At 39.0% G+C, this 22987-nt stretch overlaps 2 protein-coding genes across 4 annotated transcripts in view; both read left to right on the top strand.

Moving 5' to 3' along the window:
* stxbp5a (syntaxin binding protein 5a (tomosyn)) overlaps positions 1 to 11282 on the top strand; it is a 105579-nt gene extending 94297 nt beyond the window's left edge. Inside the window, exons 20-26 of one of the 3 annotated variants that reach the window (XM_028605793.1) lie at positions 3239 to 3289; positions 4413 to 4652; positions 4795 to 5164; positions 6625 to 6790; positions 7127 to 7238; positions 7344 to 7564; positions 8336 to 11282. In XM_028605793.1, coding sequence (XP_028461594.1) covers positions 3239 to 3289; positions 4413 to 4652; positions 4795 to 5164; positions 6625 to 6790; positions 7127 to 7238; positions 7344 to 7564; positions 8336 to 8377 — 1202 coding nt within the window. In that variant the 3' untranslated portion in view covers positions 8378 to 11282. Of the gene's footprint in view, positions 1 to 3238; positions 3290 to 4370; positions 4653 to 4794; positions 5165 to 6624; positions 6791 to 7126; positions 7239 to 7343; positions 7565 to 8335 lie in introns of all 3 variants that reach the window. The other 2 variants (XM_028605792.1, XM_028605794.1) reach the window with 2 other exon arrangements.
* A 2944-nt stretch (positions 11283 to 14226) lies between these two features.
* The window catches only part of sash1a (SAM and SH3 domain containing 1a), a 254380-nt gene continuing 245619 nt past the window's right edge, over positions 14227 to 22987 (top strand). Inside the window, exon 1 of the mRNA XM_028606087.1 lies at positions 14227 to 14549. The gene's annotated coding sequence lies outside the window, so the exon portion shown is untranslated. The remainder of the gene's footprint in view (positions 14550 to 22987) is intronic.

Raw genomic sequence — 22987 nt, 5'->3', positions numbered from 1 at the left:
GTGAATATGACCAAATGCAAACCCACAAAATCGATTGTCACTTAGAATTTCATGCACCTCCACCACAGAAGAACTACACTGTGTGTTATAAGATGCTCTTTTGCTCTTTACTAGCCGCCTTCTTACGTCATTAGTATTTCAGCTGAAGGTGAGAGAACAGCCCAGATCCATCTCATTAGGGGTAACTTGGCACTGAATAAGGAGCTTTTTAAAAAGGTCAGACAGAAAACAAATCCCAAAGTCTGGAGTCCTGCTGCAGGTATGATGACTGCTCCTACCCCCCATGTCTGGTGCCACCAGACTGTGGTCTGATACATCTGTCTGCTCTGCATTATTCATAGGACAGAGAGAGAGATAAGGTGCCTCCCTGCAAAAGATATATCTGTTTAACAGTCATTTAGTCTAGGGCGAAGCTTTTTTCTCACTGTCTTGCGGTAAGTAATAAAATCTGCCAGTGGGAAATTTTATATTTATAATATTTTGTGCAGTTTTACCTTGAAATAAGTTGCAGTGAATTAAGACTCCAGTAGTGCTAAGAGAGTGTCATTTCATTTGAGAAAATCCTAGGAATAGTTTGTATAAAATAACATAAAAAATATAATCGCTGCTTACAGTTGTCAATGCTAAACCACTTATAGTAATAGGGCGGAAGGGCTTGATTGATCTTTACTCATTATGGTACCCAAATGAAACTGGGATTATTTAGATTTTTTTTTTCATTTTGGGCACAAATGCAATAAAAAGTTAAATGTCATATAGACTTTTATCCTTAGATAACTGTTAAAATAAATGGTATCAGAGCCTCCCCCTGACTTGATTTAACCGGCCAATTGTTTTTATTATAAAAAAGTAACCACTTGTAATACTATACAGTACAGCATTCTCTCGTCTGTTTTTAGCATACAGGGTTTTTATATCAGAAAACAGGATATTTTAGTCAAATCAGTGTCCTGAATTTTGAACCAGTTTTATTGAAATAAAAGGACAGTTTGATGCTCAAGATAAAAAAAAAAACAGTGATTAATCAGGGTAAACAGTGACAGCGTATGTGTAGTAACAAGCCAAAGGGTGTTTCTAACTGCACATTTACTTTACTCTACTTTATTTTCCCCCTTACACCCCCAAAAGTGTTGATGTCAAACAGCAATCTACCGCAATTCTACAATGGAGGTGGTAGAGGAGGTAAGATTGGCCAAAGATTTTCATGAGAGGCTGTGTAGGCAGGACAAAGTGTGCCCCCCCTGTCTCTGTCCTCTGTGTCATGGTCACCACAGTGGGAAGAAGTAGACTAGAGCATATAGAGCCAAAATTTAGCTTCACTTATGGGTTAGCTTCTATTCCACTATCTTTTGGTTTTCACTGTATTGAATTGTAAACAACAGTATTTCTTTCTTGGTTAAAATGACAACATGCTCATATTTTACATCTGTACTCTAGTATATAGTTAGAAAGGTATACGCCGAGAACTGAAAGCTCATGGAGCAGAGGCTAACCTGGAAGCAGGCCAGGAATTCAGCGGTCTGTGTACACACAATACAGCGGCATTAACTTAGACACACATTGCATGCTACGTGTAAGTAGCACGAGTGTCATATTGTAAATGTGCCTGTGATATCTGTCCTGACCTCCTACAGCAGATTCTTCGCGTACATTATGAGTTACAAGATTGGCTCTGTCCAATGTACAGTATGATGACACCACAGAGCGGGGGAGCAACTCATCTGTCTAACTCTGTCTTTGTGTGCCTTCAGTGTGTGTTGATGAAGTAAATAATTACATATAGTAATGCTTTTTGTATATGGAAGGCAGGCTTCTACCTTCATTCTGATTCAGGTGACAATGAGTAGGTGTCTAAAATGACAGCTACATCAGAGACTCAAGTTTTAGACCAGTCCTTCTTAAACCAACGTCGTAGATTCTTTTTAACTAGCCTGACCTCATTTAATTAGTCGGAACCCCGTTAAAAGTTTCACACAACATGTTTAAAAAAATATTCCAAGCCTCAGAATATACTGCACATAATACCGATCTTCCTATTAGCTTTGTTGTACCTGTGAGGGCAGAGACATCACTTTTTTAGTTTAATTGGTTGATGGAGTTGGTGACCTCACATACTTCCCATAACCCGAGCAGAGGTCTAATTAGCCAGAATAAGTGAAAACCCTTAGATTAAAGTAAATAGAAGGTAAGAGTAATCCATAGTAGATTTGTGTACATAAATTATGGACAGGAGCTGGACAACTGCGAGCTTTGAAAACTCAATTATGCGTAGTGTCGGACAATCAAATTATGCATCTGGCACTTTATTTTTTTAAATGGAAACAAAAAATGTAATCAAGTTACACCCAACCTAATGTGGGCTTGAGGGTATTAAAGGATGTCACAGACTTTTCAGGGGTTTTTGTTTACATTTCTTCATTTGTCAACGTGGGTTTCTGTCAGTTTTCCAAACCAAAAAAGACTTGCTACCATTAGTGAACGTAACATCTACTGTAAGTAAATGCATGATAAATGTCCCCTTTCATCATATAGATTTCCTTTTAGTTCTTTCTCCTACAGACAGAGAAATAACACCTATGACCTTTACTTCTGGTTGTTTCTATTTATAAGTTCACTCTTTTAAAAGATGGAATGATTTGAGCACCAGAGCTAAAAACCCAAAGTGTTTTCTATTACATGCACACATACATTAATCAAGTGTATTTTGTACTAGTTGAGACAGTTTTGGGTGTGCCTAATACGGTTATTAATGAATGAAGCAAAAAACAACAACAAAGTTCAGCTAGCTTACAGTAACTACTTCAGTAACCATCTTTTCAACTGTCTTCTTCCATCTCCTGTTCAGTAATTTCTGTTTCCTTCCTGTTCTTGGTGCATGCTCCTGTGGCATGAGGGTCCTGATTGGCTGTGCAGTTTTGATGTATCTCACTGTACCAGTCCTCTCTTGCAGGGCATTGTGCAACCAGAGGTCACCTCCTTTGTTTTGTCTTCCACAGCATGCCTCTGTCATATACAGGGTTGTCTCTGAGTCCTTATGCAGTGTCTTCTCCTGTGTAAAGCATTTTGGGACCCCTAGACAATTTAACAATCCCACGGCACTTTGTTTCACAGCCTTTTGTCGTTTTCGTGTATTTTAGCACTGCACAATCCTAGCTCAATGCTAGTTCTCTAGCTTTGCATGGCATTGTGTGTTAGCGTAGACGTGTGTTTGTAAAGAGGGATGTTCTCTTTTTTCCAGCAAAGATGTCACGGAAATTAAGCTTGCCTACTGAGCTAAAGCCAGACTTGGGTAAGCCATGACTTCATGTCTCCAAACAATTTGTGTGAAATGCAGTATATCTTTCTCACTTCACCTGGACTCTAACCACATCCCATTAGTCCAGTTGTATCTGGTTATTAGCCTCAAAATTGGCATGCCGTGCAGATATTCTCCTAAGTTTGCATGAGATACAAGTAGCATTGATCTGACCAGAATTTAAATTTACTGAGCCAAATCAAATTGTTGCAATTAAATTCAGTCTGAAATGTTCTGCTCCGACTCCCACTTTTTTGATCTTAGTGGGGGTTGTACTAGAGGTCAATGGTGCTAAGCTAAACTATGCACACTCCATCTCACCGTAATGCTTTCTGTTACTTTTGCAGCTTTCTCTTTTTCTTCTGTGTTCTTTGTCTTTCCTTTCTTTGTCTGATTGGTACCTTAAAAATTGCCCAAACAGAAATATTGTTACTTTGAAAAAAAGGAGCATGGTGTACAACATTCTTCTAAAGCACCAAGAACATTGGATGGGACATTGTCAAATTAAAAATGTGCAAGTGCCAAGACATTTAACTGTATGTTTGTTTTAAGAGTTCCAGTGTTATAACCAAAGTGCCTGATAGCTGGTTCTTTCATACTAATAAAAATGCTGATTGGGGATTTTAAAATGTTGGTCGACCTGTGAAAATGTGCAAATGCATAATTGCACTGGATTTGTTTGTATTGTATAATATATGATATGAAGTATGTATAATATAAAGTCCCCATCAACACGGTTTCAGGGGATGCTGCTCTGTTAACCAATCCTTCAGAGAGATAAATTAGACCAGCCTTTTATATATTTACCCACTGTTCAGAATACTCTTGGATTTCTCTCCCAGTTTCCTGTATCTACATCGTCAATATCATACAGAGATCAGTCATAAACATATACAGTTGTTACTCAATTGGTATGTCTTGAGTTTGCTGTAAAATGTCTTAAAGACACTATGAAGAGCTGTTTTTATGTATCACTTTATTTTGTATGTACGATACAGTGTCCATATCTGTGTTGACTGCCTTGTGATTTTACTGCTTTGCGGGTGCTTTACCTCTCTCTGTTTTCTCCTTACTGTCCTCCTGTCTGTATGCCCGCCGCGGGGTGCCAACCCATTAGACCACAGGGACAATTCTTTCAGCCGCTCGCGCTCCTCCAGCGTCACCAGCATCGACAAGGAAGCACGAGAGTCCATCAGCTCCTTCCACTTTAGTGACACCTTTGTCCGGAAGGGGGACAGCGCTTTGACACCCTGCCTGTATGTGGGCACCACTCTGGGCACCATGCTGTCTCTAGCTCTCACATTGCCACCTGCTGGAGAGCAACGGCAACTGCAGCCAGTTATCATTTCACCTACGGGTGAGTAATGGGATCAGAAGGGATGGAAAGTAGAGTGATGCATAAACTGTCTCTGATGTTCACAATATTGTCAGACTTTTAAAACAAAAGCACTACTATGAATTTAAATTTCAATAACAAGCCTTTTCTTTCCATTCATCAGGCATTTTGGTGCGGCTGAAGGGAAGCGTCATGCGGATGGCTTTCCTGGACTCAACAGGTTCCATGCTGCCCCCTCCGTTTGAGCCCTGGTTTGAGCCCAACGTTACAGCGGATGGTGAAGAAAGAGAGAAGGTCCGCAAGCGCCGGCCTGTCTCCGTATCCCCTTCTACCTCCCAGGACCTCAACGAGAGCCAGTATGCTGTGGTGTGTTCCGAGAAACAGGCCAAAGTCATTTCCCTCCCTTCCCAGACCTGCATCTATAAACACAGTATCACAGAGACCTCCTTCATCCTAAGGGCAGATGTGGTGCAGATGAGCCAAGGCGTGTCTCTGGCTTGTTTCTGTGCCAATGGCCACATCATGACCCTCAGGTGAGAAACATGTCAGTCTGCATCAGTTGGAAATAGCTAGTTATTAGAAAAATGTATCAATCAAAGTCTTTTTGAATGATCATATTTTGCTACTTACACAGAAAACAGTATTCACACTTGAGTTTGTGTTTTTAAAAGATGGGTCAGTATTTTTGCCAATTTTGGTCAGTATTGCCATGACAACCACACAAAATCTAGCTTTTGAGTATGAAACACTTTAAAACAGACACATGTGATTATGAAGAAGTGCAGTGTCCATGTGTAAACTAGCCAATAAGAGGGCTATGCTAGATTAGTTCTGACCAATAGAGGAGTAGGAGGTGGGCACAGGTGCCTGCTTATGAGCTCATCAGGGTCCTGCATCAGGATTGAGATGGGATTTAGCCATATTCAAGACATCATGAGCACACATTTGGTCTATGATGAAGAGGATAAGGCTGCAGAGATAGTTTGAAAAGTGTATTTGGAATTTTTTTTTCACATTGAAACTTGTCACTGTTGGAGTCCATTTTAATCAATGTGAATCCAAGCGGAGAACAGCCTTCACTTTCCATTTGCAGCTGCCAATAAACCTACTGCAAATGCAGGGAACGCTTAAATTCAGAAGACTGATTTCAATATTCAATATCATATCACTTTGATGTTATGTGACAATGGAATTATCCTTGATGCAATGTTGCTCTAAGTGCTAGCTTTGTTATGTGTAATTTATTAATTCATAATTTCCTATATTCTACAAGTGTAAAACAACAGTTTGTTTTTTTAACAATGTTATCGGGGTAACAGATTGTGTGAACTTTTAAATGGCAGAAACAAATGCTGTCACCACTGAGGTGGACATGCTCATCGTATTATATCCTCAATTAAACTTTTCTTTTTGCTCAAGTTGTCATTCAAAGTCACGACACAAACTTTTGTCCTCTTGCAAAACACACAAACAACACATACAACACACATCCTTAGACCTCTCTCCTATCATTCTTTTAACACCAACGCTAACCTAAACCTTCAACGCTACACTACAGCTAAACGTTGTCCTAAATTTAACAATGTAAACCAAGGTGACACAGACATGCACACGTAAATGAGAAGTTGTTCTCAAACAGTTTACCTGGATAAATAAAGGTTAAATAAAAAAATAAAAAACACACACATGCAGACATACCAGGTTAATTTTCATGCAGTGTGCGGAAGGGTAAAAGTGAGGAGGTGTTTATAACTTTGTCGCTCACCCTCATTAATCTTCACTTCTATAGAGGAGAGAGAACGAGGCAGAACAGTCATCCATATGGCAGACTGACAAAGATAGGATGCCCAGCTGTCTGTCTGCCTGACTGTGTGTGTGTGTGTGTGTGTGTGTGTGTGTGTGTGTGTGTGTGTGTGTGTGTGTGTGTGTGTGCACAAGTGAATATGTCTAAAATCACATAAATCATTTCTGTGCCCCCACCCCCCCTCTCTAGTGTGCCGGGACTGAGACCGCTCATGGATGTAAACTACCTGCCTTTGACAGACATGCGGATAGCAAGGACGTTCTGCTTCACCAACCTGGGTCAGGCCATGTACCTCTGCTCCCCCACTGAGATCCAGAGGATTACTTACAGCCAGGACACCTGTGAAAACCTACAGGTCAGTTTACCTGCTATATACAATACAGCATGCATATGGATTTAATGCGGCATGGTTCAGGATTTGAGGGTTTAAATCATAAATAAAGTTTTGGGAGCATAGAAGAACTGCATAGAAAACATTTCATATTAAAGGCAATTGATATGATCATGCCAAATAACTGGATAACATAAAGGAAATATGTTTGGGAATGTGCATACAAGGTATGTACTGCGCTGTATATTCATATGTATATGTATTGTACTGTAGTGGATACCAAAACAATGTATAAATAGACATTTAACAGGCAGTTAAACTGTACAGTATGTAGCAGGATGATGTGTGTTGATGTTTCAGGAGATGCTGGGTGAACTTTTTACACCAGTGGAGACACCAGAGGCACCCAACAGAGGGTTCTTCAAAGGCCTCTTTGGGGGAGGAGCACAGTCGTTGGACAGGGAGGAGCTATGTATGCCAAACCTACACATGTCCAGATATACAACAGTTCAGTCTTTTATTGACTCAACCTCTCACTCACACATCTCTCCCTGTTCTTTTTCCTTCCTTAACTTAGTTGGTGAGGTGTCAGCTGGAAAGGCATCACGAAGTCTGGCCCAGCACATCCCAGGCCCGGGTGGCATTGAGGGCATGAAGGGGGCAGCGTCTGGTATAGTTGGAGATCTGGCACGCGCCCGGATAGCACTGGATGAAAGAGGCCAGAAACTGGGCGAGCTGGATGAGAGGACAGCTGCCATGATGGCCAGCGCAGACTCCTTTTCCAAACACGCCCACGAGGTAAAAGAACATGTTTAAATGTCTAAAATCTAGAAAGAATATTAAACCCCATGAGACGTCACAGCTAGGACGCCATAGCTGCTTGTACTTGTTTCAGTTCTGATTTGATCATCAGAGCTGGTTACAATATCTGGTAAAACTGCATAACAGCAAATGTTTGTAAGAAATATCAATCCTCCCTAAACCCAATGTATAAGAAAAGCATACAACACATCTGATGTAGTGCAGTCAAATACTGTATATTTCCGAAGCTTAGCCTTCTCAATTGATTTAAAAAATCTTACACACTTACACTATTTACCCACTAGTGGGCAGTAGATGCCTGTAGAAAGTTCCCAGTACTGTGTCTAGGGAGTCTAATTTCTATTCATAAATGAGATAGACATATTTATTAAAAAAAAAGACAAGGACATAATACAATAAAAAATGTAATGCGCACACAATTGTTTGGCCATAAAAAAAAAATGATTTAGGGTCCAGCACCAAGTCTATAAGGTCTGATCCTGAGTTGAGCGTGTTGTGTCATATTTTTTATAGACATAGAATTAATATATGTAAGGTCTCCTGTTTCCTGCAATGTTTATAATTTTACCAAGTGATCCAAATTTACAGCAACATTGTCATTCTATGACATGACATGAACTTCATTGACAGCAGAATAATTAGTAGTTGATGAGGGACTTTTAAGTTTTGAATTAATCATGAGAATCATAGATCGTGTAACTCATATTTTGAACTATGTTCTCACTCCAACATTTCCTCTGTTTCCAGATGATGCTGAAGTGCAAAGACAAAAAATGGTACCAGTTCTGATCAGTGACAGTGGAGGAGCAGAGCTCCATGGACACAACTGTCACCTTCCATTGGCCCAATTGGACTCACCGTGACCCCCCACCCATCCGTCTGTCCATTCATCCATCCTTCCAAGCCTTCTTCACTGGGACACTTGGGATTTTCTTCCCTAGCACAATGTTGAATACTGTTCTTACCTCAGTCTAAAGGGTGGAACTGAGGGGTAGATAGGGGAGAAGGACAACCTCAAAGGGAGCAAATAAATGGTGTCTTTTTATGTTTTTGTCTCTTAGTTTATCTCTGTTCAACTTCTCCGAGGTAGCCAATTGGCCCAAGCACCTGGAGATTCATCATTCTGATTTGTCAAAAAAACTTTTCTGTTGTCTCCACTCCGAGCCCATCGGGGCCAGTATTCAAACTGATGAACATAGCTGAAAAAAAGACAAATACCTAATGAAGAAACAGACTACAAACATTCTTAAAATATAAAAAGAAGGAATACGAATCTAAATACATCATTATATATACATAAAGCTAATAAATGTGCAACGCTGTATCCACCTCTGAGTGACAAGTACAAAAGAAAGGAATAACTCATCGAAGAGACAGGAGCAGGGTGTGAAGGCTGAAGGAGGAGGCGTTGAAGTGCCAGGGGAAGTGCTGCGTCAGCGATGCCTCCTTTATGCAGAGAGTCACAGGGATGAAAACAACTTATACTGATGTACACTGGATATTTCGTCATCTCGCTCAACCTGTAGACTCTCCTCTGTATCTTACGGACTTTCATATCGTTACCAACAGTGTGTGTGTGTGTGTTAATTTCTATTTTCTTGCCATTCCTCTATTTGTTATTCGTTGGGGTTTTTGCTCTTGTCTGTATTATTGGAAAATCTCTTATTTTTCTATTGTTGTGAAAGTGGATGATATTTGATTTGTTGAAAAAATACATTTTGTGGCTTTTATCTAACAACTCAAATTAATTTCTCCTCACGAAAAGGGCTGGAATCTAAAAAGGAGGGCAAGGATATAAAAGGCATATATCGTTAACTCACTGACATGGCAACATCAGCTGTCTTGACTCTGAAATTTCAAAGCAAGTGCGTATGAACCACACACGTTTATTGTTTAGCTAAGGATTTCATTTGTTGACCTGTGTGATGTGATGTGCCTCCCTCACCCTCTAATGTCATAAGCTTCCACAGTTTGGCTTAGTCTGTGAGTGTGACTGTACAAATGCTGATGAGATCAGTGTTAAATACGTCCAGCCAGATTTGGTGGAGTTTCCAAATTCTGGAGTCAATCAATATGGAGATTACATACACATGAGTAGTAATCCTATTTATGTGTTTTCATATATGCAGGATAATAGAGATACGGATGTATAATCCTTTAAAGGCATACATTTAAAACATATTTCAGGTTTTGCTGACAGTTGTCTGTATGAGAAAGTTGTCTGTGTGATTTATTTGTTAATATTTATTTATTGAGGTGCAAGACAGTTGTGTTTGGTGTCAGAAACATTCACCTTCATTATTATCTCATTTCTATTTCCATATTTGCAGTGAAGCTCAAATGTGGTGTATCTCTGTCTACCAAGCTTTTAATCTTTATTTGTATATAAGTAAATAGTTTGACAATCTAAGACCAACTGGAAAGTAAATGTCGAGGTTGCTCAAGCAACAGAAGAGGAGAGAGGCCATATTTTTTCTGACGCCAAAGAGTTGCTTTAGCTTTTCCATTGCATTATCGTTTGGCTCGTCACACTATCAGACAGTATACGGTAATATGTGTAATACAATATAACTTCACCCATGGAGTGCAGACCCGGGATCAGGTCCATTTGGGAATGTGGTCATCTTCAGGGTTCAAGAAATGGAGCAAGTTGCAATGGAACTCAGCCATTTATAGTAGTATTGTTTCACATTATGTCATAAAACTGTAACCTTTGGACTAATGTTTAATGTTTGAAGTGGCCTAACTGTTGGTTGATAAGGCTGTTTCCTGAACCATTCCACTACAGCTGAAACACAACAATATTTTGTGTGTGTGTGTGTGTGTGTGTGTGTGTGTGTGTGTGTGTGTGTGTGTGTGTGTGTGTCAGGGTGTGCTCATGTAAATTAAGGGATATCATTTAAATTCTTGGTTGTTTAATAATTGATGTTTATGTCCTAGTCTCACCAGTCAGCAGACTGTGTCCAGTTGAGTGTCTGTTACACTAACTAAAGCCACCAATGACGATAAAATAAGATAAGATAATGTACAATAGAGGATGATCTCTAAACTATGGTTTAATTTCACTGGTGCATGTCTGGGCCCATGCTTCGACTCTGCTTCACTTCAGTCTTTGCCTTTCTCTCTTCCTCAGTAAGTGTACCACTGACTCTCTTGGTTCCACAGCGACAGATATGGCCTTCTCTGTGTTTAGTCAGAATTGTAGTGTGGATGTTGGTAGGTAGCTCTGTCTTTAACCCCCAAAGTGAAGAATAGGAAGAAAAAAAACAACTTCAGGAAAAATAACTAGTTTTAGCTAGAAGTCATCCCTGAAAACCTGTTCAATGTCTTTCCCTCCGACCCAACTGTTATTTATGTGTTTCAGGTTTTTTTCTTTTTCAATGTTATACTTGTTTTTTCATCTTTGTGTGATTTGTTTCTTGTCCATACACTACAGTATGCAGTATTCTTACCCGATACAATCCACACACTCAAGCAACAAGAGGGAGTCCTGTCTATCTGCCATATGCCATCTTCTGTCCTGGATTCAACAGCTATCAGTGGGTTGCAGTATTTTTCTCATTGTAGCCAATTTTCTTGTACAGTTTTATGCAACTTTCACATGGATGTTTATGACTTTATCTGCTGCCACACAAATTTAGAAATTATGTAGATAGAGATTACTGTGCAATGGAAAATAAAAGTTTAAAATGTTTTTTTTTGTCTTTAAACATCCTTAAAAAATCTTCAGATTTTACTCTATTCAGATGAAAGAAAACATATATTTCAGCACTGTAATAGTGGGGGTGAATACAAAGGATAGAGAGTACTGACAAATGTAATAGTATAGGTACGTATACATATGTCCATACTAAGACATGACGCAAATGGAAAATTGGTTCAAATTATTGCCATATTTGCATCTGTGCACTAGATGGCAGCAAACACACGCGGTTGTCTCTACATGCAATTAGACTGAACAGGGAAAAGATAAAGACTGATCAATGCAATATAACCTACAAGTTAGTTGATATAAGGTAAATTTTGACTAGAATAAATGTATATATAAAGCAGAAATTGGTCATAAATTTCAGGTCAAAAGCAGGAAGCAGATCTGTTTAATTTTTCATTTTGAGGTTTAATACAATGCATTTTCTAACAGTTACAGTAATAGCTTGCTTTGTTAGCTTATGGTCTGTCCTTATACTGTTTTGCTGCCTTTCTTAGAGCAACACAATCCTGTATTGATTACACTAAGTGACTTCCGAATGTGCTCTCTGGTTTCTTTGAAGTCATGACACAGGTGACGAAGTAGTCAGTGGAGCTCTTGAAGGTCACGTGTTTTCTGAAAAGGTTTTTTATTCTTGGCTGTTTTTTTCCAAGCTTTTTATACTTGAATTACAGCAATGGCAAAGTACCTCTAGGTGACCTTGATAGTTATTTTTGGTTAAAGAAACTTAGAAATGATCTTACACTGGGAGGCTTTCTCTTGTATTTTTCCACTTAACTGACAATATTCTAGGGTCGACAATTGGGGCTTTAACAAAATATCTTCACAGTTACATTTTAGATAAATAATCATCAGTAATGTGGACATAATGTCTAAATGGGAAAAAGGCAAATCATAGAACAGCTAGAATAGTCTGGTAAGTTCAGAAAAGTACATCAGTTTACTGTAATGCAGCCTTTAAAACCAGGAAAAGACAACACTTATGTCATATCACGATATTACCATATCCAAAATCTAAGATGATATCTAGTCTCATATCACGATATCGATATAATATCGACATATTGCCCAGCCCTAGTTGGAATTAAGTGTGAAAGAGTTAGCGATATTGCATAAAATATAGACATTGGATTTAGTTTTAAACATGCAGAATTCGTAAGCTTTCTGAATGTCTGCAATAATTATAAACTAACACAAAAAACACAACTGCAAATAAAAGTATTGATTGTTGGCTGGAGGGATACAGCAGACTATGATTATATGTCTTCTCTGTAGCTGTTTTATGATGAATCTAACAAAAAGCAGATATACTGCAGTTCCGTAAGTTGATTGTTTCTTGGTCCATACTGTTTTTCAGAACATAAGTCTGTAAAATTGTTTATCTGGTCTGCTAATCTGACAAGAACAAATCAGAGTTGTGCTTCCCCTCCTCTTACCCTTATACTCTCTCTTCCAATATATAAAGAATCGGGTTTTGGCCTTGTGGCACGTCATCATTAGCCTCGTGAGACCATCCTGATCTCGCGAGCTCCAGTTTTCAACTCGCAGAAGCAATCCATCTGGCGGAGTCAGGTTACGTCATCATCACTTCTTTACGTAAACTAAACTATCAAAATGGTGTCATAATGTTATTATGAAGAATGCATGTTTTTATCAAAAGACATGCTTGTGTGCCTATGAGAGGTTGAAGGGTAAGTTGAGGGGAGACTGAGACACAGAGACAGAGGGAGGCAGATTGGGTAGGTGATGAAAAAAGCCCTCATGTTGATTGGTTCAATTTGACTGGAGCCACGAAGAGAAGGTCACTGGGGAGAAATGTTTGTTGATGCATACTTTTGAACCACTGACCTTGTTAGCACATGGGCAAATACACACACACACACACACACACACACATAGGTGATCCAGAGCTGAGCACACTGCTCAGCAAAGTGACCGTTGCCGTGGTGACTGGAAACAAGAATGACCTGAGCCATGTCTGCACAGCAGGAATCAGCATGACACCTGAGGGAAACAGGAGGAGGATGAGCTGGATGAACTGGTAGCTTGATTTAAACCATCATTACAGTCACATTTCATGTTTGATGTGTTTTCTTTCTCTCACTGTCATATTTAGGAAGATAAACCATAAACTGAGTAATGAGAGGCAATGGCAGGTTTTGAAATATGTCTATTCATTTTATGAAACCAAAACACAATGTTTATTGTTAAAGACAGCCGAATCTGCCATCTAAAATGCTACGGTTACCTGGCCAAAAGACCATAAGCGATCCAGTTTGATGACATCAGTAATTGTTTTTTAAGGAAGGAGTTACATTTTCCACTTGACAGATATCTCATTTCAGTAACATAAGCTGCTTATTTTAAGTTTGGATATCCTGTGTTACTTGGTATTTATTGGATGTATTTTTTTTTGGAAGTTTACAGTAGATATGCTTTTATTTTGTAGATCAAATGTATGGGTGAACCATCTGTTCAGTTAGATATCACTTTTGTATCCTGATGAGATATTTAAGTACAATACAATACTTTTATTATGGGCTTATCTAAATTTGGCCTACAGCACATTTAACCATATTTTATTTGTCTAATAAACGGAGAACAGGCGAGCTACTGTAGTTCTGTCAGTCGCCAGTGTGGTTCACATGACACATTCTACAAGCTGCAACATAAATCCAACGCACCTTTCCCGAGAAGGCGGCTTATTTAAGACTGCCCTGTCCTCTCAAGTGCACAGCTAGCCGGCTGTTGCACTTTACAAACTCTGCTTTAATTCCTATGCAAAGAATTGCTGCTAGTCTTTGTGCTAATTATGTGGCACAAGAAAGATCACCGGCTAACACTCCCATCATGCTGCTCTATAAGGGCATTGTGAATAAATAATCCCATTGACCTGTCTGACAAAAAAAAAAAAAAAAAAAAAAAAAAAAAACACAGGTGTAATTATGGCTGCGTCCCATCAAGGTTTTAAGCCAGTTTCTGTCCACTGCTATTGTACATGGTTGCAAAGAGCGACTTCAAGTGACACTAACTGGAACCCAGCCATTATTAACCAAATAAATTACACGTGCTTTCCTGTTACAATCAAATCAAAATGACTGCTGTGGAAAAGTTTGTTTGGTAGCTGTTACTCTTCGTCATTTTTTTTTTAAAGTTTTATCAGTTATAAGTTAGGCAGGCAGAAAAACAAACTTAAAGCCAGAAGTTGGTGTTTGCTATTACCATGGGACCTCGAATTGACACAACAACAAGGTAAGCATTAGCTAGCTAGCTAGCTGCTCGTGCCAATATACTTATAATATCTGTTATGCCTTCCTTCTGTCTGTTCAGTTGGTGTTCTCGGTGCTCGGCAACATTATGCTGTGAATGTTGCAGTCTTATTTTATTTAACTACAGTATATTACTGCATGAAATGTATTTGTGTCTGTTGGCTGCTAATATCGACTGTTTTTATGGTGCTACAATCTTCCTGTAGGCCTGCAGTATTCGCTTAATTTGTTGTCAGTGCTGAACTCTTTTGTGACAAATTGGCATGCACAGTATGGTGTTTTCCTGTTGACTTACATGGTGATTAAATATGAATACTAGCGTGAGTAATGAATGAGCTGCATTGTTTTTGCAACATATTTCCCCCGGCTGTTCGTGCTGTCTCCTGTTTGTTCCTTCTCTGAAGTTAGTAGAGGGTAATATTGTACTTTGGCTTCATATGGACGTAAACATGATTGTTGTCTTGCACACAGCGCATTCACATAATAATTTCTCTGTAATATTGGCTTCATGGGAAAACTCGACATGGCTTTTGTCACACATTCACATTTTCTACAAGCATTTCTTCTTCAGTTAAGATTTAGACAATTTCAGTGAAGGCTTTGTGTCAACTTGCTTTGCTATTTATATCACTTGCATCTGACTGCCAAGCCTATTTTGTTGTTTGTAGTGCTGCCACACTGAGCCTCACGCACTGCCAACCTTCATCTTAAAGGAATATTGTCTGCTACAAGAATATTTTAGGTGAATTTAATGTGTAATTTTTAATAATCACCAACGGCATGAAGTTAGCCTTGTTTTTGGATTGATGTTCAGTCTGTCTTAGATGAGTTCACTTTCAACTGGTTCAATTGAGATTATAATTGTAAACTCACAGTAAATGATTACTATATAAGTGGACATTCATATGATAATGACATGTTGATGCTATTTTTGGGACCTTTTTTATAGGTCATAAGTCATAGTTAGTTAAAGTAGTAATACTGTATGGGGGATTGAGTTTGGAAACATGAGTATCTTAACTTACTGTACTTACTTACTATGCTTCTATAGACTGAGGCCAAAAGGATGACTTTATGTTGATCGTGTTCTACAAGGAAATAAGGGAAAGAAGATACACTATTAAATGGATGTTGTTTCATCTCTCGTTCTGTTAAAAAAATATGCACCATATTCCGTGCTCTCTCTGATTTAAACCAGTTTTCAGTTGCTGCTGAAAAGGCATCTATTTCTCTGATGATAAAGAGGCAGAACTTGAGCTCTTAGTCAAGGCTCATTTAAATATGTTTCTGTTTGGTTTAACTGTACCTAGTTAACACCCAACCCACACATGACAGAGGTGTGTGTGTGTGGCTCTCTGCCCTTGAGACAAGACTCCCATTGGGATAGTCTTTTGTACATGTGCTGTCTACCTTCACTCACAGGCCAAGAGGGCCGCTATTAAATAAAAAACCAAATACATGTACACATTTAGCAGAGGGGCATTGGACACGTGAAAGACAACGTCATGGAATGCAGACCAAAACAAAATGGCCACCATCCAAACCCTCAGCCTGTGCAATTTCAATTTGCTGTAATATGTGGTTTTGAAATACCACAGCACTAATAAACACAAATTGAGGTCTTGTGTATATAATTTCAACAGGCACTGAAGTGAAGTTTAATCAGTATGGTTCTATGAGCCATGACTAAGGGATGGAAGACTTATTCCTAGAGAGTAGAGATGGTGAAAAACGTTGGGCGTTGCGGTCATATTATAGCTGGTCCATTTTAATCAATGACTATAGTCTTTGATTTTAAGGTACAGACATTGCACATGTGATCATTCTGTATTCTTTATCAAATTACAATCTCCTCGTGATCCTTCTGTTTTGAGACTTTGCTCTCCATTCCATTCAGTGTGGATATATTCTGCCACTACATGAAGACGAGGTTTTGATGCATTTGTCCTGTAGGGCCCAAGTGCTTCTCTGATAGCAAAAGGTACTGTACTCTTAAAGGAGAGAAGGCACTTAAAAAAAAAAAAAGACATGCATGCCATTTGGGTTAAAGGATTTGATTTGTTGTGTCTGAACAGTCCTTGAACATTTTACTTGTCAAAATATTTGATGCTGTTTAGGAAAGAGTGGCTTGGCTTCTCCCGGAGAGGGACCGTTTCAATATGCAAGGCATGCTGTGTTTTTAACATAAAAGGAATGAAACTTTAATGGCTGGTTTGAAAGCAGCCTCAGAGCTGCAGTGGCTATCACAGATAATTTCACTACATGAGATAGTTCCATCATTAACTTGTAACTGCATTCAGGAGAGTTTGCAAAGTTTCTTTTTTAATCATATGTAATTAATTTTTACTGCTTCCTTTTAATTGTTATAATTTAATGTGGATTAATATGAAGAGGAACACATCCATCTGCTTTTAAAGTCTTTCTTTTCAAAAAGTGATGGGCACTCAGGTGAAACACACTCAGAGGTGCAATCCCAGCCACACTGTAACATCTGGCAACTACTTTGATGTGTCCTGGTTACCATAACAAATTCATCAAGGATGAACTCTAGCTGCCATAATGCATATTAGATCATACCAGGAGATCTAATCTAGTGGTTGCACCTCATCAATAATTAACAGTCTCAGCACGTTATGTTCATATTTCCTGTATGGCAACATGAGACTGTTTATTACTGCGGTTAACATGTGGAAGGACATTATTTGTTGCTGCACAGCAGCTGTGATTGTATTGTGCACCATTTTGTATAGAGTGACTGTCTTATCTACCAAGGTGTGTAGAGTAACGAGTACCCAAGCCAGTTTTTAAATATTTGTTCACTATTCCCATAAGACCCATAAACCAAAGGTGCAGTCAAAGGGCTCTTGTGGGAGTAATAAATACCCATGATCCTTATCTAGGCCACACAGATCCCCCCTCTGAGGAGGATAGAGGCTATCTTTTCTCTTAGATTTAAACACACCACTCATCTGTTCATACTGGAATGTCTGTAACTTCACAGCAGGGAACAGTGTGGAGTTTAAGAGCCTTCGCCTTGTGCGGACTACTGCTGCACGCACCATTAAAAATGATTGAATCCTGGAACACGCACACGCCATTTATCCTCAGTCTTTCATAGACTAAGGGCCATTTGCAGAACCTCAGCAAAAGAGACCCATTTCTGTAAAGTAAGAGTAATGTTTAATAAACTCACATTAGGTGTCCAGTTGTGTCAAATATGTTCTTGGATAATTATAGCATAATAGGAAATTGTTAAAAATAGATTCTGACCTGTTCTGTCGGAAGTGCCCTTTTTATCAAAATGCCATAAAGCGAATCACCAACTGGGAGGGAACCCATTCATTGTCCTAATTTGTCTGCCCAAGGACGGGCTGTTCCAAATCTGGATAGTAACTTGCTGTTCGGGCAGTCTGTGGTCCTTGAGGTTAGGACGAGCTACAATTAGTGCAGTCTTTGCTTTAATTCAGTAGTACAGTGTAAGCAATAATTTGGAGAAGTCTGACAGTGTCGTGGTGACACGCTTGTCTTTCTAGAGGTGTGGTCTGAGGTCTAAGTGAGACAACCAGGGAGCTGTCTGTGTAATTTACTAGGCACATTTGTGGAATTTGTTTTCCCCCACTCTTAGTTAAGTCACAGAGATAACAGAGGATTTGCTGTATGGCAAATCAAAGCCAGCGACTTTTAAACAGACGGTAGGATGAAAAGCAACATTGGTGGCATTTCCCACTTACATTCCACAAATTTTGTACCAGTGTTGATTTAAATTTTCTCTATTTATTTTTAACCTTGAAATTTTCTTTTGTGAATCCTTGGTAACAATCTTTCCAACAGTAATATAAGTTGTCTGGTGACACTAAGCAGCCCAGCTGTACTCCCGTGTGATGGACTGGCTCTGCCATTCATTAAAGTTTCAGGCTCTGCAGGATAAACATTTGAGAGAGGCAGGCTGTGATTCAGCAGTGACCTTCTGCTTTTATTACATACAATACGGGGGAGTTAACTGAAGCCATTTGCTGGCCTTCAGGACACGTAGCAGTCTGAGTAATGTGAGGTTACAGAAGGGCAAAACTGTAGGTGTGAATAGCCAAATCTGGTCAGCGTATTTCCCGCCCCAAACCTTGATAATGGACCTGGCGAGCTGAAATGTAGGCTTGGAGAGGATGAAAGTATTGTATTAAGAGATGGATGAGATGTTAATCGTGGCTAACTCTAGCTTCACTCTACCTAGTCTATATCCTTAACGTTCCACTTCCGGGATTGCTCTGGTGCCGCAGGAAATTCCGCCTGATGCATGCATTTTCCATTCCCTTCCGCTTTCCTTGTGTTGGAATTTTAAATTTGGTGGATTAATGAGGACTATTGTTGACTGCTCCTCAGATCTCTGCAGGGTAAATTGAGACAGGTAGCTAGACTATCTGTCCAATCTCAGTTTTCTTTCGCACGACTATTTTGCAGCGGCTCTGTGCGGAGTTTAGCGCCGCCCATGACAATTCTGATTGGGTTTAAAGAAATGCCATTAAACCAGAGCACGTTTTCCTCCCATCCCCGAATGCTATGTGGAATAGCCAGACCCTTCTTTAGTGTGCTTTGGAGGAGGGTCTAGTAACATATTTTAGATTTATTAATTTTAAAGTAACTTTTGTTCTGCTACCTACTGTCGATCTTTCCCATCAGGACTCTTAAAACATAGTTGAACTAGGGCTGTAGTTTCAGTACGTCTGTCATTTTTTTTTTTTTTTCCTCATGCTTGATGCCATATTGCTTTTCACTGAACCAGAATATTGTGCGATCATAGGCTGCCTAAATTTTGTGAAATACGAAAAGTCTACTCCATTTGCCTTGTATTACTCCATACACAAATATGCATTTTAGTTCTTAATTATATAGTGAGCATTAAGTAGGCAAATATCTGCTGATAAATATTAGAGATGGCCCGATACCATTTTTTTGCTTCCCGATACTGATTCCGATACCTGAACTTGCGTATCGGCCGTTACCGAGTTCTGATACCCAGTGTGTCATATTTTGTTTTAACAACTGTATACTACTATCCCTGTATGTATGTGATATTATTTATATCTTTTTTTGTCTGTCTGGCTCAGGATAAACTCTTTGTGAAACATGAACAAACACAAACAATGAATGCCACAGAACTTTCTTTTATTATCCAGTTTGACAGTCAGTTATAACGGAAAAAGAACATAAATAAACTACTTTAATGTGGATTTTCTTTAGGGTTTTATTACGTGGTATTAGATCGGTGCATAAACTCCAGTACTTCCCGATACCAGCATTTTAGGCAGTATCGGAGCCGATACCGGTATTGGACCATCTCTAATAAATATCGCATATGATCAAAAGCTTCAAGACCATTTCTAAATGGACCTGGATGTTTTCTCAACAAAACATTAATTTCTTCTTTAACTGACACTGACTGTTGCCCCTTTTTAGTATGGAATCTTAAGTGTTTGTACACAGTGGGACTTTATACTTCTCCTATCTGTTTGGATAGCACACAGGGTCTAATTAAAATGTCTGGCCAGTAAATTGCCCTGTTCTCCCCCAACAGCAGTTTGGGTGCTGTGATAAAAAACCTAGAATGAAAAAACTCAGCGGCTCAGCATAGTGCCTGCACAAACAGGGAAGATGGTCTTAAGTAAGGCTGCATGACATGAGGAAATTATCTAATTGCAATTATTTTGACTGATATTGCGATATGATTCACGATATTGGAGGGAATGATAATTTTCATTGAAAATTATTAAAATCTAAAAAATGAAAATGATTATAGTGTCTTTTTTTTTTTTTTTTTTTTTTTTTTTTTTTGCGAGGAGCTGTACCAAACAAAGATTTTTTTTCTTTAGTCTGTAGGATAGGATTTGTAGTCTTGGACGTCTCTGCAGCACCACAATACTTCATTCAGAATGGTTTGACACATATTTAGCCTTTAACAAAAATGGGGCCCGCCACGCGATTTGGATATTGCACTAGTCCAGTGGTTCTCAACCCTTTTTGTGCCAGCGCCTCCCTATCCATTATCCGTAATGGATATGGCTCTCTGTAACTTCTGCATACTTTCAGCTATTTAAACCATTCAACTTTTCAAATGTTCAGCTCTTTCAGCTAATGATGGGACTTCTTCAACGTTTTTTCTACTATTTATACTTTTTAAAATTTTAAGCTTTTTAACACTTTTTTTTAACATTGAAGTGAATGAGAGCAGCCTTCAACTCCTTAAAATCTTCTTCCACTCCCAAAATTTTCAGCTCCTTCATACTTTCACCTACAGACGCCAAACAAACTTTAAAATGTTCACAAAATATTCAGCTATCAGGCTATATCTTTTCAGTTTGATATCTTTAACAGTTTTTGTTAAAAAGCTGTTTAAGTTTAGTGATCATTTCAGGAAATTTTATCGATTAAACAGAGTGTGTATTGCGTGAGCTAGAGTGGATGATGTCATAGCTTGTTTTCAATTGTTCTCACGCCCACAATATCTACTTGTCATACACAATTTATACATCAAAACGTAGGTATTTTTGTCTAGTCTCAGCCAATCTGCTCAGTTTTGTGATACGCCTTTTACTTTTGGCTGGTTGAGCTTCCAAATGACAAGAGGTCCATATCTTTCTCCATTGGCTCCAATGTTAAAACTCCTGGATGTTTCCCAGCGAAACACTGAACGAACCACTTTTTGAAATCACTGATATGACCACATTTTTACGTTTATCCATGTAAATTTTATACCGATACGTTCACAAAGGCCTTGTGGTGCTCAGGATGATGTCATTTGACTGATAGCAGTTATCGTTTTGCCACTGTGAGGCTTTGTTTGAGAGCTCGCTCTCAGGGACTCTGAATAGCTGAAGCACAGCACAGCTGACAGATTCAGCAGGCGTTGCTCATCAACTTGATTACAGACATCAAAGCATGTTCATAAACATATCCACTGGCCATTCGTTACCATGACAACACTGTCACAGACAAACCCAGATACTACAGGCAGTAATATGAACAGTAGTCTATACAGATACTACAGACAGTAATATGAACAGTAGTCTAGATCTGTTGCCTTCCACTTCTGTCTGTCTCCTAATCTGTCTGTGTCTCCCTCCCTCCCTCCTTTTCTCTCTCCGTCCCTCCTCTGTTTTTTTGTTTTTGAATCCACCGGACGTACACGTTTTGCTCTAGACTCTCCAACTGCCGATGGAAACAGTGGAGTTGCAGTACGATTCGCTGAAATTTTTTTCCAAACAAACTTCTCTCTCCCGTACAATTTTCACTCTACATACATCATAGTTGGTCAAAATGTAGGAAATCTTGTCCCGGTCGCAGACATGTGACTATGGAATCCACCGGACCTTTACTTTTTGTTATTTTGAAACCAACTGCCGATAGAAACTGTAACAAAACTGAAGCTGCAGTACTTCTTCAGACCGGTTGAGATTTTCCATTGTGTTTGTATGGGGAGAGAATGCTGAGAGCTAGAGGGTAAAGCTGCATTATGATTCTTTGAAAGTTTTCCAAACAAATTGCTGTCTCCCCTACAGTTTTCACTCTTTATACATCATAGTTGGTCAAAATGTAGGAAATTTTGTGCCGGTTGCAGACATGTAACTATGGAATCCAACAGACGTACACTTTTGGCTCTCTTGATACCAACTGCCAACAGAAACTGAAAAAAGTATCTGAAGGATGCAGATGGTTCCCTGTTTGTTACCTGCTCTAGGTATATATTTACAGGTTTTTAAAAAAAATGCAACCATTTGACATTCAAATTAAATAACAGCAGCCAATCTAGCCAAGACTAGATAACATTCAAACTATAATTAGGTATTATCAAAAGGCCTGCTGCATGGTGTGAACCTCAGCACCTTTATAAGATGACTATAATTTGAATGTCCTTTTTTGTTTGTGAAGTGACCTTGGGTGTCATGAAATGCGCTTTAAATAAAATTTATTATTATTACAAACACTAACAGTAGCCAATCAGAAACAGCTAGCAATTTAACATTCAAATCTTGTTTTCATTCAAATCTAAAATCGAATTGTTCCAACGGAAAACAAGCTGGCACTTATCAAAGGGTAAAAACAGAAGACCCACGCACGCACGCACGCACACAGAAAAGTATTTTGGTGATAACAAACGACTTGAAGAACGACACCTACTGCCAAATGGAAATAAGTTTACAACCTTGAAAGTTAGTGATAGACGTTTTTTAGGGTTAGAAGAGTCTAGGTTTGCTATTGCCTGTCTTGCGAGTAAATAGCAGAAAAAACGTTTGGAGAAAATGCAACCCCACATCGCGCTGTGTTTTGTGGAGGTGTGTGAGAGTCCCGTACAGTAAACGGTAACATCACTGCCTCTATCGCTTCCATAAGAAAGTTTTAAACACCAAACGCAAGCCCTCAACTGGCCGG

Source organism: Perca flavescens, chromosome 18 (assembly GCF_004354835.1).
Source record: "Perca flavescens isolate YP-PL-M2 chromosome 18, PFLA_1.0, whole genome shotgun sequence".
Classification (NCBI taxonomy): Eukaryota; Metazoa; Chordata; class Actinopteri; order Perciformes; family Percidae; genus Perca; species Perca flavescens.
The sequence above is the reverse complement of the archived record's forward strand: the minus strand, read 5'-3'. Positions and strand labels throughout refer to the sequence as shown.